The sequence below is a fragment of the Penicillium macrosclerotiorum genome, assembly GCF_028827735.1.
Source record: "Penicillium macrosclerotiorum strain IBT 26536 chromosome Unknown utg000010l_segment0_segment0, whole genome shotgun sequence".
In the NCBI taxonomy this organism is placed as follows: domain Eukaryota; kingdom Fungi; phylum Ascomycota; class Eurotiomycetes; order Eurotiales; family Aspergillaceae; genus Penicillium; species Penicillium macrosclerotiorum.
The window spans coordinates 2,279,789-2,298,017 of record NW_026643089.1 but is presented as its reverse complement, the minus strand read 5'-3'; the positions used below and the strand labels follow the sequence as shown (position 1 = coordinate 2,298,017).

Below are 18,229 nucleotides of genomic sequence, written 5' to 3'. Positions count from 1 at the left end.
CATGCTGACATTTACCAGTGAGCCTGAACCGGAGCCGGAGGCTGAGCGCCCTCATCACAGAAGCGACAGCCCCAGACAGGAAAGCGCCACCTGGCGGACAAAGTCCTATGTCCTGAGCCTGGGTGCTCTGAGACAAGTCTGGCAGGCAGACTGGATGAAAAGGATCAACAAACCGACAATCAAACCACCACATACGAAGCTGGAGAACGGCCTCCCAAAAGGAAACAGATGCTGTTTGAGTGTTAAGAGTGTATAGAGGCTGTATTCCTCTCTATCTGAGACGTGAGGCTATATTGGTCACGACAGTATGCTAGGGAATCATCATCCAACCAGAATCCACCTCTCGTAGGCTGTCTCCCCTTCACAGTATATGTAGCTGCATCTACAGTAGTGTGAATCCACAGTATGATATCATTCGAACCGAGGTTTCTCGCAGTCGAATCCCATACATAGCCTGAAGATCCCTCCTTGGATCGACGTCTATTCTGTCTGCGATCTCCTAAGATGACAAACCATCGCGAGGCTGTACTTGTTCCGTTTCTAATCTTAGGAGCTGCACACACGAGATACGGGGCTGCCAAGAGATGGGCCTTGAATCACGAAATGAGATCATCGCACGTCGACTGGCCCAATAGTCGTGTTCCTTAATCTCAAAGGAGTGAATGGATTCAAACAGGAATTACGAACAATAGCGCAATGATCATGGGGCCAGAAATTGTACAAAAAAGTACTCTACCAGTTCATGGTCCATCCACGGATGGAGCCGCAGGGCAGTGCACCCTCCGCCAACCAACCACTAGCATGTCCACGAACCACAGCCAAGAAAGAGGGGGGTTGCGCCCGAGGTTTCCGATATTGTGAGTGCCCCCGTCCCTGCTGCACTTCCCTATTTTGCTAATCGTCCCAAAGTATGGCACGTACCCTGGACCCATCACGGTGGCCCACTGCCATCCGCTTCATCCACTCTTCTCCTCTCCGGGGACCCACGGACCGCAGGGCTCAGCAGACCCTGCTGCATGCCGGGCACCGGGCACGCTTGACCTCCCCGGTCTCTTCGTCTGGTTGACGAGAAGCTTGTGTGATTCATCCGCAAGGCTTAGCTACCTGGCTTTCTAACGTGCTTCTAGCATGCCCTCCACGGTGCGCCTATCACGATCATACGGACCACGATTGGTTCCCAGGCCTCCGAAGAGGTCGCAATCATCCACGGCTTCAAACTCCCCGAACCCTCGTTGGCATCCGAGTTATGTTGTTAAGTCCGTGACGTTTTGGGGCCAATCCAACTCTCCGCAGTAGCAATTCTAATCCATATCGACATCGAGTTTATAAATCTCCATCAAGATCCCCTCTCCACCCCGGAATCATTGACTCTTCCTCCACATCTTTTTGGATGTATCATCCAGTTTATTTCCTTGCTCAATCCTAATCTCATAATCCAACCATGGGTGTACTTAGGGACGAGAAGTCCAATGAGGCATTCATCACCCCCGCTGGGGCGAAAAGTGATGATGATAAACAAGCTACCCCAGAGAGACCACCCTCCTACACCATGCCAGAGAGAGCTCTTCAACTGCCCACCTTAAACCTCACGGAACTGACAACGAAGCCCACAGAAAGCACGGTCTCTCGCGACCAGTGTGTCGCGCATCTCAAATTCCTGGCTGTCTTGGCTGATCTGCGGGACTACATTTCCAACATCGATGGCTTGTTCGGACTCTTCAACTCCGATGCTGATCAGTATCCCGACTCACTTAATGAGGCCCGGGCTCGGATTTGCGAGAAGCGTTGGGCCGTGTATACGGCCCGCGCAGTCGACCGCTACTCCAAGTGGTGGACGGTCTGTCTACCAAGGTCGCAAGGACACGCAACTTTGTCAACTATAGCGATGCCCGATTATGAAACAATCATTGATTGTGAAACCCAAATTCTATGGAGTGTGGATAACATGCCTCCGCTTGGTGAGTGCCGGTCATAGGTGCCCCTAATGGACGAGAAGGCACAAGACTTACTTGGATTCCAGATATCCTGATGGTATGGCACTCACATATGTTGAACCCACGGGATTTTCTTGAGGACTGTATCCGATCTGGCAGAATGAGTACTTGGAGGACCGGATTCCCATTCGCCGCAGTAAATTCCTGCATCAACGACCGCACCTTAGAGTATGACGTCAGCGAAAAGACCCGGTTGCTATTTGAAAAACAGCTGAAACTAAAATGGGATAATCTTGAAGACCCGCCAAGCAAGGATGTCAAATGCCCACGCTGCCGCAGAGCAAACCCGGTGGTCTGGACGGAGGGAGGAATTGGCGAGTCGGTCAAGGAGGCTTACAAGGATAGCACTGGCTATGCTGATCGCTCATTCGAAACAACCTGTCAAGGGTGCTCATACCCCATCGATCATAATAGATTGCGGGTAGCAAAGTTCCGCAGCGATCTCATCCATCTGCTGGAGGATAAACGGCCAATGCCGGGTGGACTCTATACTCTCAACGGCATCCCAGAGGGCAGCCTTAAGAAGGGAAATATATTGCCACATCACTATATGATGTTCCCAAGTCGGTTTATCGAGGCTGCGGGGTCGGCCTTGCTGGCCTTTACTGATCCTCGGGTAGACTGGTGCAAGAATATCGATGATCTCCGCAAGGAGCTGGAGATGAAGCTACGCGACAAAGCTGTCCTTAAGGCTGCGCATGATGGGTTCAATGGTCGTTTTCGGCCTGGCGAGAAAGTACACTTCCGCCGCATGATGTCCCACTACTGGGAGAACTTCAGTCCGTTCGCACTTGACCTCGTCGGCGCGGTGATTAGACAGGGAACTTTCGTCCAGAAGATGGATAACATCGATTGGCTACACTCACCCACGGTCCTCGAAACTGCGGACCGCCTGGTTAAAAAATACAGCGTCTTCATGGAGATCATGCTTGACAACCCGAGGAGCATGGCTGTGCCCACTCTAGATGTTGACCTAGCCTGGCACACACATCAGCTCCAGCCTCGGAGGTACTACTTATACAGCACGCGGCCCACATCCAACGGGGTCCGCCAGTTTATCGACCACGACGACAAGGTCGATGAGAACAAGCTCTCCGAGGGCTTCGAGTGGACCAGCAAGATGTACCGCCGTTACACCAACGGTGGCATCTACAGCGAGTGTACCTGCTGGTACTGTGAAGCAACCCGCGCCCCCGATCTGTACGACCGCGTGTTCAGCATCGGCTCGTCCTCGCGTGCTCGCACCAATGCAGACTCTCTGCACGACCGCGCAGACATCTCGTCCGATCCAGACAAGAATCCGCATATCTCCGCGCACAATGCTGTTCACCCTGTCTCCCTGGCCGCCGAGGACCCGCGTCTTGGCCAGCTCCAGCGCATTCGCCTGCACCAGAACTACGAGAAGGCGGTCCGCCGGGCAGAGAAGCGTGGCCAGTCCCGTGACGCGAAGCATAGTAAGAACGGCGGCTATGAGCCTTACTACTACACCCCTCTTGTCTGGGGCTATCCAGTATTCGTGCCCTACTACGGCCCATACATGTGTGACCCGGGCATTAGTTCGGGAGCATATGCCTGCAACCCAAGCTGTATGAATGTGGTTGCCGGTGCTGTCGGGAACTGCTGCTCAGGGACCTGTGGGGGAGGCGTGGCTGCAGGCTCCTGTGGCGGCGCAGGGGCTGGGGGCTGCGCTGGGGGTGGTGCCGCTTGTGGAGCTGCTGGAGGTAGCTGTGGAGGAGGAGGGGGGGGGATGTGGTGGAGGCGGCGGCGGTGGCGGCTGCGGTGGTAAGTGATACCTTCTGATTATATCTTTTCACTATCAAGGTGGATGCTAATGATGGTTTCAATTATAGGCGGTGGTGGCTGTTAGTCCCCTTGTTCAACGAGGCTAACGTGATAGTACAACTGCTTTAATGCTGGATATCTGAGAATCGTGCCCTGCTTGATATGAATTATTTCTTTGCTATTTGCCTTTTTAGCTACAGACCCCCAAGTAATACCAGTTGCTAATATTTAAGTTCTTCAATCACTTAATCTTACGCAAATAACGCTTTAATTTTTGTATTACTAGGCTAGCCATTCCCTAGCACAATGTAGGGATTCAAACTACAAGGGCTTTTTATAAAAAATTCATAAGATCGATGATCGAGGATGTAAATCGCTGACCACAGTGTGGAGTACATAAGAAAATGAATATTGGAATCGAAAGTAGACCTGGAATAAAAAGAAATGCCTAGAATTCGTTGCACGACGTAACTGATAGATAACTCTATCATCTCGAATGATACGAAAAGCATCTAATATGAACGAGGGTATCACTATCTCCAGGATAAGAGACATGCATGATAACGCTACATGACGATGCACTTGTTTCGACGCTTGCGACTCCGTTCCCGGATGGTATGTTCGTTCCAATCTTCGATACGCCTTCGCCACTCCTCGGTTGCGGGCGGCGGAAGACTATTTGGCTCTGTCGACACCCGTCGGCGAAATGACCTCTGTCGTGCTGGTATCTGGTCCTCGTCTTCTGCGGCGAGATCTAGGGCATTGCCGTGGGGCTGCGGTATGTGGAGGAGGTTTGGAGATGAAACAGAATAGGAAAGGTAGTTCTCGCCGAGGATGGTTGCGCTCAAGGTTTGTGGGGCGCCTTGCTCAGCAGGATGAAGGGCTAATATGGGGAGGGGTGAAGGAAGGGTAAGATACTCGGTAGCGACTGGGATTGGTGCGGCTGTTGTATTTGAGCGAACAGGCCAGTTATGGTTTCTTTGGGTTGGAGGTTGGGTGGTGATGATATCTGGCGGGATGGGTGGTACTTGAGGAATACCGGCGTTCTGACTATAGCTTTGTATTTGAGCTGGTTCTGCGGTGGCACCTGCTGAGGATCCCCTTCGACCCCGACCACGTCTGCTACTAAGCGTTCCTAGCCTCTGTAGAATGAGGGATTGCGGGCGGGGACGCTCTGAAGTGGTATCTCGCGCAGCACGAGCAGTCTGGGCGCGTTGAACTGGTTGAGCAGATCCGTTGTTGGAGTTTTGCGCGTTTGCCGAAGGCCTTGAAAGAAGAGACTGTTGCAAATGTACGGGTAAAGGTTGATCAGCCTCCCGGGTGTATGGGGGAGGCGGAGGCACCCAATTATCTGCATCGCTTTCGTGCGGTATCTGACGTCGACTCGGGGTGTTGCGATATCGTGGATCATACCGACCTCGCGTCGATGCCGCCGCTGTTGCCGCTCGATTCAGGGTATCTTGAGAACGGGGTTGAGTATTATCGTACGGAATATCAGGAACTTCCCCGCGGTTAAGTCCATTTGGAGAAGCAGGGGCTATGAGACTGTTGCGACGAATAATTGGAAGAGCCGTTTGACTCGTTGACCGCGGGGATCCGCGATACGGGATCCGTGTCGATGGACGATGGGCAGATGCCGCCAATGTTGTTGGATCAGTATCATTGCGATGCAAGCGGGTTCGTCTCCTTTCCAGCTCTACTTCGGTGTCCAATGAGGAGTCGGGCTCAGCTAATATCTTCGGTGCTGTCTCGCCAACTTCAAGGTCAATTTCGATTTCCTCGCCAATGGTCGCTGTTCTCTCGAAGTCCAAAATGAGAAGTCTGCCACCATCAACCGGAATGTCTTCTTCGCCAAGCGCTTGAGGACGAACACCACCAGGGGCTGCTGCAACAAGACGACGACGTGGCTTGACTGATTGAGGTAATCGAACCCAGCGAGCAGCAGTGATTCCATGCATGTCGGTCACTGGACGACCCCGGATAAGAACTTTTTCGGGCTGCTGTACAATCTTTTCAAGCTGTGCACGGTTGTCGCGAGGTCCTGTTCGCCCTTCAGAATGATGGTCACCACACAGACTGGTGCCACGGTTCTCGGAGCCAGGGACCTGGTTGGAGGTTTCTACATCGAGACGGGCTGGGACCCCATAGACCCATACCTGAGAGTCCTGGAAACCGAGGGCCAATAGCTCACCAGCGTTATCTGTCGAGGGTTGCATGATGGGCGGGGTTTCTCGAAGTTCATCCGGCACAAAGGGGCTGGCAAAGTATACACCGCCAGCGTCGATGTTGTCGATTTTGATTGTTCGAAATGCCCCGAGCTGACTATCATATGCCAAAATCCAACTGTCATCCGCATCCTCATGACCATTGATTAGGCAGGCATGAGTGAATCCAGTGGCTATTTCGGGGAAGAGAATCTGCGTTGTCCACATCCGCATTTGCAGCTCCTGTGGTGACACATCGATCCCAATCTCAGTGTAAAATGGAGCTGTAATAGACACAATACCTTCCTGTCCAAAGTCAACCGGCGATCCAAGAAGCATGGTACCATCGGAGGTGAATGAGAGTGCATCCACACGAGGACATCGCGCTGCTCGGCGTTCCGTTGCCAGAACTTCCTCTCCAACCGCATGCACTTCAATGCAATCATCAAACGACAAGGCGAGAACACTTCCCGTAGGAGAAAATGTGAGGTCTCGCGGGGCATCGTTTAGGGAGATGGTCTGGATACGCGTGATCTCCTCTTCAGAGAGCCGGTAGATATTGACTTTGTGGGTAGAGGACAGGACCGCAAGGAGAGCACCATCATCCTGGATAGTGGCACCCAAGGGGCGGCGGCGGGTTTGCAGTTCATACTTTACAGACACTGGCTCCATGGTCACATCGAGCACAACTATCCGAGATGAGCTGATACAGAGAACCATGCGACCGTTGGCTGAGAAGGCAAAGCGAAACACTTCACCCTGGGGGAAAGCGGTAGACGAGCTCATCGAACTGGACATTAATCGCACAAGTGTACGGCGCGGTCGCATGAATACATCAAATGCATTACGCCGGATTTCCTCCAAGAATTGGCGTTTGAGGTCGGGCAGGCTGTCGGCCTCGCTCGGCGCGGGGTTTGCCCCTCTCGTCCAGGTAAACGACGGGCATCGCGATAAGTGGTAGGCATATAACGCTGGGGACTCGGAAATGCGCCTCCATTTGCAATTCAGTAGGGCCAGCGATGCGAAGGCGTTGGCATCCACGGAATAAAGAATGCTAGGCGGGGAGTCAGGGTCCACGGTCACCGCATAACGGGGCGCGGGGAAGATGCCACGCATGCCAAAGGGAACACTTACTGCTCAATGACATTGGCGGGCAGCCGATTAAAGGCGCCCGTCTCTCGAGGTATCGAGACCTCCTCCTCCATGATCACCAGCGTCCGACATGCGGAATTGACGCTGGGACCCGAGTTGGAGATGCCCTTGAAGAGTGGCTGTGCTTCCCAACCTCCTTCATGACGCCGTCGCGTCGATCGCCGATATAAATAGACTAGGCACGTGGTGCTGACTCAGTCTCCCCGCATCCAGTTTAGTCCCGTTTTTCTTTCGCGGGCACTTCCTCCGGTTTCTCGGGTCCCGCGAATCTCTGCAATGTTCAGCAGCAGGAACGGCCTCAATGGCATCGGCAGCATGAAAGCATGAAATCGACAGCAGGACATCATGAAGTATAATTCGCCTTGACCCACGGTTGTACTAAACTCGCTCCCCGAACGTCCTCGATGCCCGTCGCATTCGGCCGGGTCGTACCCCTCACTCTGACCAACTGAGATCGGCCGACTCCGAAAACTCCCCGGGAACTTTTCCCCAGACCGTTTCCCCATTCCCCTCCTTGTCGGCACCTCGTTCTCGGGTTTGCGCATCATGTCGCCTGCAACCCTCCAAGTCAATTCGTCCTCGAAGCTGCCGTCGCCCGGGTTCAACGCTGGTGCGCGTCCCTACCGCTCGCATAAGGTCCGCGCCTGTGATCTCTGTCGCAAGCGCAAATCCCGATGCACCGTTGATATTCCCGGCCAGTCCTGCTTGTTGTGTCGCGTGCAGGGTGCCGACTGTCACTACCAGGAGGAGCCGAACCCTGATGCATCAGTGTTGAGCACAACGGAGGCCAAGCCATGGTCGGGACCGCCGCCGGTAGAGACCGTCTCCGGTCAAAAACGCAAGCGCAGTCCAGATGGGCTCCCCAACTCTCGTCAGTCCACCAATGGCCCCAGTCCACAAGGGACAGTTTCGTCGTCTGGCCGCCGTGGCAGCGACGCGCGGCGGAAAGACTATGATGATCCGCATAATGAGTCAGTCCTCATCGTTGGGCCGATGGTGGCAGAGGATGCACAGATCATCGAGCAACACATGCCCCCTGAGCGGTCGAGCTTGTCTGAAGAACCTAAGAGCCACCCATATAATACTTACTCAAGTGATCCTCGAAAACCGGTCCTTTATACCACCATTACCAGGCGGCGAAAGGGCATGCGCCGTGGTGTCCCACCGGGTGAGAACCAGAAAGAGATCTTGGAGCAAATTCTAGGACCATTCAAACATGACCTTGTGAGGCTGTAAGCAATACACCAAGGTATCTTTGTGAACCATGACCTCATTTACTAACTGGCTTCGTTTTCAGCTTTATCGACCGATTCAACGTCGCGTTCCCTATTTTTGATGGCGAGCAATTCTGGGAGTCCTATATCACCGACGGTCTAGAAGACCCCCCTGCCTCACTGCTTTGCCAGGTTTATTCAATGTCCCTTGTGTATTGGAAGCATACCCCAAAGCTTGCAGCACATCCAAAGCCCGATGTACGCTATGCTGTCAACATGACCGTAGCTGCACTGCATGAAGAGTTTTCCGCGCCTGGCTTGTCAACCATCAGCGCTGCATTGATTGACCTGACGGGTAGACCAATCTTTTCCATGACTGGAAATGCCATCAGCTGTGGTCGTATGTTGTCTTTGGCGAATTGCCTAGGCTTGAACCGCGACCCGAGCCATTGGAAGCTCTCACAGCACGAGAAAGACCAGCGCATCCGACTCTGGTGGGGGGTTGTTATTCATGATCGATGGTGAGTCACCTTGCACAACCCTCACCAGCCAATGATTATTTTTAACTTGTTCCACAGGGGAAGCTTCGGTCACGGTGTTCCGCCTCAGATTGCCAAAACCCAATACGATGTACCCTTACCTACTGTGGACGGATTAGTGCCTTTCAACCTTCGCACTCCCGAGCGTGTCAAAGCTGCTCATTGCCACATCTTCCTTTGCAAACTCACCGAGATTCTTGGTGAACTCCTACCTCTAGTCTACGGCTTGCAGGCAAAGCTAGCACGCGAAAGCTCAAAGAAATTGAGACAAATTCGGACAGACCTGGATCTCTGGGAAGATTCTCTTCCTGACTGGCTCAGAGCGCCAGTTCCCAGTCGTGGCGAACAGATATGTGCATCAAGCAGTCTACAGCTTGCCTTCTTAGCTCTCAAAATGCTCGTCAGTCGAGTAGAATTGAATGTAAGAGCCTTTTTGCAAATTTTGAGGAAATCGCCACAGGAAATCATTTGTACTAATAATTATTCTACAGGAGGTCAATAATGCCGAGACTGACAATCCAGAGGCTCGTCGGTATTTTCAGACAGAATGCCGCAGATCAGCAGAGGAGATCGTGCGCTTCATTTCCTCTCTTCGAAAGGATAATTTTAAGGAGTTCTGGCTGCCTTGTAAGTTGAACACTCGCCATACCTTAAAACCCCGACGCCATTCTGACAATTTCCAAAAGATAGCGCTTTTCACTTGACGTCCACGGCTACCTTGCTAGTCCGTTGCGCTCTTGAAACAACCGACAGCGAAGTTGCAAGGTCTTGCCTCGCCAATGTTGAGACCCTCCGCTCTGTGCTCCGACGTGTACGCGAGGAAGAAGACTGGGATGTCGCTGACATGTGCTTGGACCACTGCGACCGTATCATGAACAGGCTTCCTGGCACAGGTGCTACAATCGACCAAGCCATGAACGCTGCAATGGCAGACAATGGGCTGGTCAACCCAGCCGCAATATCACTCCCTGAGACTCAAACCAACAATGATATTGTAGACGATATGATGTCCATTTCCAATACGTTTGGCACGATGGACGGCTTCCCCTTCGATATGACAGGTATCTGGGACGTCTCTGTGTTCCAGGATGTCAATCTCACCTGATAACTAAACTCATTTGAACCTGGTTTATTGATATTCCTTTCTCGGCTACTTTTATGGAATTCAAGGCGTGTATGTTAAGGTCAGAATGATGGACATTTACTTAACCTCGTTTGTGTATATACCCAGGGGCCAAGGGCAACCCCTACGTGCAGATAAAGATAATCCAGTCTATCAGTCTCAAGTCTCTTTCATATTAAAGCATCTGACCAAATTTTGTACATAGAGAATCAAGAAACAAGAGAATCGGACACCAAACGCTATTTTACAATCATTCCGGAAATGAGTGCGCAGACCGAATCCAGGAAACCCATCTAATGACCTGCCCCTTGCCCGCAAATGAATTAACACCAATGATGATGAGTTGGGAGGTGAAAATAAAATGAACCAAGATCCAACAAGTGTTGCAAGATCCCTTGAAGTATCAAGCGATAATCACATTGGGTTTTTACTCCTTGCCACCGGCACCGAACATGCCAGTGAAAGAGCCCTTCATGCTCTTCATCTGCTCCTGGCGAGCCTTCTCCTCCTCTGCAGCCATTTCAGCCAGCCATTTCTCGCCGTTCTCGCGGATCTCACGCTCGATCAGCTCGTAATTCTTCTGGCCACGCTCACGGATTTGGTCCCAGAGCATCTTGCCCTGGGCCAGACCGTCTGAGGGTGACTGCTCGCCGTCCAGGGTTCGGCTCGACTTCAGACCGAGTGCAGAGGCAAAGCTACCAATGCTGACGGAAGGCTTCTTCTTGTTCTCTTCAGCGAGCTCCTTCTCGAAGCGCTCGCGCATAGCCTTCTCACGTTTAGAGAACTCGACCGGGATTGAGCTGCCCTCGAAGGACTTCAGCACGGGACGGACATCCTCAACGCCCATACCAGCGAGGTACTCCAGGAAGGGAATGAGAGCAACCAAGGTCTTGTCCTTGGGGTCGCCAGTCCACTTCTCCAGCACGACGGCGTTCTCGGGCTGCAGGCGAGCATGTTCCTCCTTGGTATCGATCAGGATCACCTTCGACAGGTCACGGTTCAGGTAGGACAGATCCTAGTGTGATTATCGGTCAGACAAAAGAACCCTGGAAAACAGATCATGGATATTCCTCATACCTTAATGTATTCACCATCCTTGTAACGGGTAGCCTCACGGAATAGAGGCCAGCGGATGATACGGTAAGGGTCAAGTTTGCGAAGGACCTGGTCAGCCATCATGCTGGGAACACTGGTGAAAAGAACCAGCTCATAGTACTGGTTGAGGTAGCGGAGGAAGTAGTCGACGCCGGGGCGCTTGGCCACACGCCATCCGTGCTCGCGGCTCCATTCACTGTGAACAAGTAGGTCCTCCAGACTGAGGACCAGGGTGTAGGGTTGGCGCACGTTAGGATCCTCGTCGGGGAGGAGCTTGGGGAAGGCGGGATCCTTGTAGTAGCTAGTCAGGTCATTCATACGAGCCTTGATGCGACCCCACCACAGACCAAAGCCCCAGCCAGATGGTGTCTCGGTGTGAGCACGCTCTTCCTCATCGGTTTCCCAGTTCCGGCCTAGGTAGCCCATGCCAGCAACACCGGCAGCCAGCATCAATGCATACATGACATTGGCCATGCGGGCCTTGCGGCGATCCAGGGAGGTCTCATAGCCACCCTTTGGGATGTCACCACCACGGCCATTATCTTCGCTGTAGTCCTCAGATTGAGTGGGATCCTCTGTCAGGTTCAATGGTCCACCCTTCTTCATGCGGCCTTCCAGCTCAGCGGCGAGTGTGGACGGGATACCCTGAGTCAAGTCGGGGAGGGGCTTATTGGGAATCTGCTCCGATTCGGGCTACATCGGACCATGATTAGACTGGGAATTCGTAATTTGGGATTGATGGTATGTATAAGGGAGTAAAGGTGGCTCACAGTGGTGGCAGAATCGCTTTCGGGCGTAGCCTGGGCGTTGGACTCAGACTGCTCTGCAGCCTGCTGGTCCTTCTGTGACTTTTCGGTAGCCTGAGACTGCTGAGCCTTGGGCTCCTTGGCCTGCAATGACTCGGGCAGCTTATACGGGGCGTTGTCCTTGCCTTTAGCATACCACCGTGGCCGCTGCGCGGACAGGGCGGAGACCCGGACGGTCGAGGCGAGGACGTTGCGCCTCGCAAGAGGCAGAACGGCACGGCTCAGCATGACGGGAAGATATGATTTAGAGAAAGACGGGAAACAGTGCACTCATGCCTTGCACTGCAGCGGGTTCACGTCCTCGGCTCCGGGACGAGTTTCCCGTAGAAAAGTCGGCGCGCGGTCCATGCGGCGGCGTACACGCACCTATTGCGCAGTTTCTATTTATCGCGCGCGATTCAACTTTCGCCTCGTTTCTTTTCTTTTCTCCATTATGAAAGTTGTACCCAGCAAATTTGACCCTTCAAGCACTTGCTATGCATGCCGGGTTGTAACTACCTGGGGAGACGAAGGAAGATCTCTTCTTAATCCCACTTCCAAGAGCCGCAGCGAAGGCCTCCTGTGAAGCTGCAGCTCCGTTCGTGGGTAACATTTTTTCTCTCTTTTTAGCTGGAATTTCCCGGTCCTCAAAAGGGTTTACCAGATCCAGTGTCGAGTATTGAGCGATGCTTGTCCTCCTTTAATGCCAAAGAATGCGAACAACCATGGTTTCCGTGTCCAAAATCTAGTCCCGTGCCGCGTACTTGCTTATAGATCCTTTTTTTTCTCGCCGCAACTTCGACCTTGGAACCTTTCCACTATGCGCCCCAAAAAGCGTCACGGCCACCTCGCCGTCGAATTTCTCGAGCAGGAGGAAATACCGGAGCCAGAGCCAGCGCCCGTACTTCGAGCAGGGTCTTTTCGATTTCTCGACCTCCCGTCTGAGATACGGCTGCGAATCTATCACTTCGTCCTGTTCACTCCGACGCGGAGGAGCGCTTTGAAAAACAATGCAGGCAGTGTCGGTGCCTCGGCGAAGAAAAGCAAACCAGTAGCGCCCACCTCTCACCGAATTGCCCTGTTCCTCGTCTCGCATCGTATCCACGATGAAGCCAGTCATTTTTTCTATTCGACCCAAATTTTCCGACTCTTTCCCGTCCAGGATTTCTCGCGAATGCCGACCGTTCGCCAACTCCCCCGTCGCCACCGTTCCTCGATCACCACGATTGAGCTGATCTTGGGGAATAGCTGGACGGCACCCCCGCGGTCATGGATGGTGAATCAGGGCCTAGGCCTCCATGACATGGTACTTACTCGCACGCTGAAGGTTTTCATAGAATGTGATCCCTCACAGCCGGTCTTCGAGGGCTTTCGCATCTCCAAGGAGTACTATACCGAGTTCGCTGGGCGGCTGATGCGGCAGATCCTGGAACGGCTGCCTGGTCTGGTCCAGGTGGAATTCGACGGATACCCATCGGTGCTCAAAGCCGGCTCTCTTATGAGCCGGCTGCTGCAAGAAACGCGAGATGCGCAGAAAAAAATTCTTTGGGGCCCGGAGAGAGGCTGGACGGACAGCGAGGATGACCATGTCGAACCAGAACCTCAACTGCCCGACGCTGCCATTGATGGCCTGCGTGCTCATCGTCCTGCTTGCGATGTAGATGTCGAGGCCTTGGCCGGTTCGCTTCAGACTGTGCATTTGGAAAGCGAGTCTCTGCAGGTGGCCTCTTGAAAGATTTTGATGTTGGATGCGATATGATTTTAGACCTTTTCGAATACATGGCGCGGCGTTTGGTAGATTCTTGTGTTACATATACATACTCATTTTAGAATGCTGAGCACATTTATATATATCATACTTTACTTGACTAGTGGCAATATTTCAAGTCGTTTCTTGAGCTCCTTGTCTAGTAGCGATTTATGCTCTTGCCTACAAGCGCGGCTTGCCCAGAAATCATAGTATTTACTTCCTAGACTTGCTGCCTGTATCGAATCTATTCAGCCTGCCAGAGAATTGCCTCATTTCGACTAGATGTCTACTAAATATTAGATGAAAGGTTGGCATATGGGCGTCTCCCGTACGATGAGCTATATCATTTCATGGGAGAGATCGAAATTTCGTGATTAGACTGTGTCTTGTAGGGTTCATGCGTCTTTTAACTCTCTAAAGCTCCTCGTCCACCTCCATGGAGGCGCCGTTAGCACCGTCCTTGGACCCCGCCTGCCGAGCCACAGAAGCTTCCTTATCGATCATCTGCCTAGAAACGGCAACAATGTTGTCCTCGATCAACTGCTGGCTTACGTCCTCAATGTCTGTGGGTTGATGTTAGAGTTAACGTGTATGCTATAAGGCAGCAGGGATATATGGCAAAAACATACGCTTCTTAGGATCAACCTTGCCCACATATCTCGTCTTGAGTTGTTCCTTGGTCAATTCGGTCTCCTCCTTCACCCGCTTCTCGTAGCCCTCGGCAAGGCTAACAAGCTGCTTCATCTGGTCCACGTTATGCTGGCCTTCCTCATGGAAGTCGTTCATCTGCAGAGCCTCTGTCCATACATGCTTGTGCAAGTTCATCAGCATGTTCTCCTCCAGGCCAGTCTTTCGGTAATTGATCGCAATGCTATAGTAGTGGCGGTTGAGGCCGTGAATGAGGGCCTGAATCGAGGGTTTGTTGAGGTGACCCAAGTTAGACGTTGTTTGCCGGGGTTCCTGGCCCATGACAACAGTCTGGGGTTGAATGAGACGGAAAGCATCGATCACGACCTTGCCCTTCACTGATTGAATAGGATCAACGACAACAGCGACGGCACGGGGGGTAAGCTGCTCGAATGATTGCTGGGTATTGATATCGACGGAGGACAGCCAACAGCCGAAACCGGGATGAGAGTGATACCATCCAACAACAGTCTCGGGTCTATTTTAAGGCCGAAGGCATAATTAGAATGGCACTCAGGCAACCAAAGAAGGAATGACTGTGTGATGGTAGCTTACCGTCCAGTTTGCCGCAGCATCTCCATCATCTTGGTCTGGAAAACAGGGTCCACAGCTTCAACACTGACACCGGTGCCACTCTGGGGCATGGCAAAGACGTCCACAACACGAACTGTATATTCATCGATAAACTCTCCCAGCATAAGGCCCATGACTTCCATGGGCACGCCAGCGCGGCCGTGCCGCAACATCTTCAACAGAGCCAGAGATGAAATGTGAACGGTTTCGGAGTTATCGATCAGGTGGGGGGAGTCCTATAACATAGCTCCATTAACTGTTTGTTCTTTGGCTAATGTGATACTATCCATGTAGCTTATAATTGCAAGCACGGCAGCTACCAGTGAGCCAAATACAAAGTGCCACTGGGAACAGCACAGGAATAACTTACACCACCCGGAGCAGCACTTCCCATTCCCATGCCCTGGGCGGCTTGCAGCATTCGATTAAGACGGTCCATGATGGCGCGAAGCAACTAGAGCAGTTGCAGAGAAGGAGGGATATGAGTGATCAGCTCCCGAATTGGAAGCTCCCGGCGGGCTGATTTGCCTCAAGTGTATCAAATTCTTTCCAGTTAGGCAACAAGCAGAATCGAGAGCAATGTCACCCAAAATCAAAGGATGCGTTAAATGGTGTTGGAAGGCAACAGGGAGTGTTTGCGTGGTGTTGGTGATGAACCATTCGGCCCGGAGCTTGACTGACGAAGGCGGTGTGTTTCTGCCCGACTTGGCTCTCCTTCCCACGCGGCGATCGACTCCCTCAAGCCTCCCGTCTTTGCCTACGGCGCCATGAGCATGTCTGAAGTGGCCCACTGCACTGTTTAACCCCGTTATTTGTCTCTCCACGGGTGTTTTCTGGTACACAGGACCTTCTGCCCTTTTGTATCCCGAGACTTTGGCTTCCATTGTCTCCCTTACTCCACATACTTCTTGTCCTCCACATCTTCTCAATTGACATCTCCCGCTACCTGCTGGCGCTCTTGGTCGAATATACCTTCATCAAAAGCGCAAGATGGCAGCGGAGCCTCTATCCAATGGCGTTGGCGCCAACAACAAAAAGGTTGCATATTTCTATGACTCCGATGTGGGTAATTATGCCTATGTCTCAGGCCATCCCATGAAGCCTCATCGCATACGCATGACGCACAGCTTGGTCATGAACTATGGCCTTTACAAAAAGATGGAGATCTATGTGAGTTCCAAAGTTTGGATCCAAACTGAAAAAAGAGCAGCATTGCTGACGCGCAAGCATTCAGCGTGCCAAACCCGCTTCGAAATATGAGATGACCCAATTCCACACAGATGAATACATTGATTTCCTCTCGAAAGTGACGCCGGACAACATGGACCAATTTTCGAAGGAGCAAAGCCGATACAATGTGGGTGATGACTGTCCTGTTTTCGACGGCTTGTTCGAATTCTGCGGGATCAGTGCAGGTGGTAGCATGGAAGGCGCCGCGCGGTTGAATCGCAACAAGTGCGACGTTGCTGTCAACTGGGCCGGTGGTCTTCACCACGCGAAGAAGAGCGAAGCTAGTGGTTTCTGCTACGTAAATGGTAAGATATGAAGCCCGTTCTCGAGTAAACGATTTGGCTTGCCTAACCGCCGACTCCAGATATTGTTCTCGGTATCCTCGAACTGCTGCGATTTAAGCAGCGAGTCCTCTATGTTGATATTGATGTTCACCATGGTGACGGTGTTGAGGAGGCGTTCTACACCACAGATCGCGTCATGACTGTTTCATTCCACAAGTACGGCGAATATTTCCCAGGTACCGGTGAACTTCGTGACATTGGTGTTGGCTCCGGCAAGTACTATGCCGTCAATTTCCCTCTCCGTGACGGTATCAACGATGTCTCCTACAAGAGTATTTTCGAGCCTGTGATTAAGAGCGTGATGGAATGGTATCGCCCCGAGGCCGTCGTCCTGCAGTGTGGAGGTGACAGTTTGTCCGGCGATCGTTTGGGTTGCTTCAACCTCAGTATGCGCGGCCATGCCAACTGTGTGAACTTCATTAAGAGCTTCGACTTGCCGACTTTAATCCTTGGTGGCGGTGGTTACACCATGCGGAACGTCGCACGCACATGGGCGTATGAAACAGGTATCCTGGTTGGAGACAGTCTAGGATCAGAGCTCCCCTACAACGATTACTACGAGGTATGGTTTCCGAAACGAATATAATGAGTCTCGTTACTGAGTTGAGCTACTAGTATTTTGCGCCCGACTACGAGCTTGATGTCCGCCCTTCGAACATGGATAATGCCAACACAAAAGACTATCTGGACAAGATTCGCAACCAAGTTGTGGAAAACCTCAAGCGAACAGCATTTGCGCCATCTGTACAGATGACCGATGTGCCGCGCAACCCGATCCTAGATGGTATGGATGACGAGGCCGATGATGTTCTCGATGACCTGGATGAAGATGAGAACAAGGACAAGCGATTTACTCAACGCCGCTTCGATCAGTACGTGGAGAAGCCTGGCGAGCTCAGCGATAGCGAAGATGAAGAGGAAAATGCCGCCAATGGTGTTCGTCGTCAGCCTGGTGCTGTTCGCCGCCGAAATCAAGTTAACTACCGGAATCTCGACCCCGCTGATTCGGGGCTCGACAGCGGCATGGCTACACCGCAGGATGCTTCATCCGTTGCCGACAATGATATTGATACCGGCTTAGATACTAAAATGGCCGATGCTCCACGAACAGAGCCTGATGCGCCTGCTGGTGGTGCCGCTTCGAACGGCCAGGATACCCCTATCACCGATGCAGACGCAATGCTGGTTGAGAATGAGGGAAAGAGTACTTCTGCCGCTGTGTCTCAACGAACCTCTCCTCGTCCGCAAGATGAGGATACAACCATGGAAGATGCCGCTCCGGTGGCCGAGACCGACAACGGTGCTAGTGATACAGCAGATGAGAAAAAACCGGTTATTTCTCTCGCTTCCGAAGACGCTTCTAAGTTTGAATCTTCACCAACTCGTTCATCTAAAGACCCTGCTGCCGCAGCGGAAAAGGAGGCCGAGGGCTCTGTACAGGAGCCCGCCCTTGCAAGCGATTCCGAGGTGGCCAAACCGGCAGCAACCGAGTCAGCCGATGAGCCTACCAAGGAGGAGGAATAGATTGGCTGATACAAGACATCAATATTGGATCTGGCGCAACGGACAATGGGCAGAAAGGTGTTATCGGTTTGTCAACATGCTCGCATCTTGTTCGGCCTCGGGGGATGTCATGTCTCTCTGCTTGGAGAAACGGCAAGAAAAAGGCTGTTTCGTCTCGCGAGAGTCTCATCTATCTCACGTTTCCCTGGCTGGACACAATCAGGCAGATCTTAAAGGGTCCTATCCGAAACCCC

General features: G+C 52.4%; 7 protein-coding genes across 7 annotated transcripts; 4 read left to right on the top strand and 3 right to left on the bottom strand.

The window, feature by feature from the left end:
* Positions 1–1,441: 1,441 nt before the first annotated feature.
* Positions 1,442–3,861, top strand: N7462_010446 (uncharacterized protein; the record flags this gene model as incomplete). Its single annotated transcript, XM_057082160.1, has 3 exons — positions 1,442–1,958; positions 2,021–3,715; positions 3,845–3,861. 3 exons carry the CDS (start codon positions 1,442–1,444, stop codon positions 3,859–3,861), a joined length of 2,229 nt encoding a protein of 742 aa, XP_056929200.1.
* Positions 3,862–4,342: 481 nt separating this feature from the next.
* N7462_010445 (F-box domain protein) lies at positions 4,343–7,185 on the bottom strand (the record flags this gene model as incomplete). The annotated part of the gene is made up of 2 exons (XM_057082159.1): positions 4,343–7,034; positions 7,115–7,185. 2 exons carry the CDS (start codon positions 7,183–7,185, stop codon positions 4,343–4,345), a joined length of 2,763 nt encoding a protein of 920 aa, XP_056929199.1.
* A 493-nt stretch (positions 7,186–7,678) lies between these two features.
* Positions 7,679–9,990, top strand: N7462_010444 (putative C6 transcription factor; the record flags this gene model as incomplete). Its single annotated transcript, XM_057082158.1, has 5 exons — positions 7,679–8,364; positions 8,430–8,867; positions 8,925–9,306; positions 9,377–9,512; positions 9,572–9,990. The coding sequence occupies 5 exons, from the start codon at positions 7,679–7,681 to the stop codon at positions 9,988–9,990; spliced, it is 2,061 nt and encodes a 686-aa protein (XP_056929198.1).
* A 445-nt stretch (positions 9,991–10,435) lies between these two features.
* N7462_010443 (protein translocase subunit TIM50) lies at positions 10,436–12,137 on the bottom strand (the record flags this gene model as incomplete). The annotated part of the gene is made up of 3 exons (XM_057082157.1): positions 10,436–11,023; positions 11,086–11,796; positions 11,874–12,137. 3 exons carry the CDS (start codon positions 12,135–12,137, stop codon positions 10,436–10,438), a joined length of 1,563 nt encoding a protein of 520 aa, XP_056929197.1.
* Positions 12,138–12,708: 571 nt separating this feature from the next.
* Positions 12,709–13,620, top strand: N7462_010442 (uncharacterized protein; the record flags this gene model as incomplete). The annotated part of the gene is made up of 1 exon (XM_057082156.1): positions 12,709–13,620. The coding sequence occupies one exon, from the start codon at positions 12,709–12,711 to the stop codon at positions 13,618–13,620; it is 912 nt and encodes a 303-aa protein (XP_056929196.1).
* A 432-nt stretch (positions 13,621–14,052) lies between these two features.
* Positions 14,053–15,337, bottom strand: N7462_010441 (proteasome regulatory particle lid subunit RPN11; the record flags this gene model as incomplete). Its single annotated transcript, XM_057082155.1, has 4 exons — positions 14,053–14,201; positions 14,268–14,803; positions 14,881–15,134; positions 15,269–15,337. 4 exons carry the CDS (start codon positions 15,335–15,337, stop codon positions 14,053–14,055), a joined length of 1,008 nt encoding a protein of 335 aa, XP_056929195.1.
* A 551-nt stretch (positions 15,338–15,888) lies between these two features.
* Positions 15,889–17,996, top strand: rpdA (histone deacetylase RPD3; the record flags this gene model as incomplete). Its single annotated transcript, XM_057082154.1, has 4 exons — positions 15,889–16,068; positions 16,133–16,433; positions 16,493–17,034; positions 17,088–17,996. 4 exons carry the CDS (start codon positions 15,889–15,891, stop codon positions 17,994–17,996), a joined length of 1,932 nt encoding a protein of 643 aa, XP_056929194.1.
* Between the last annotated feature and the right edge of the window lie 233 nt (positions 17,997–18,229).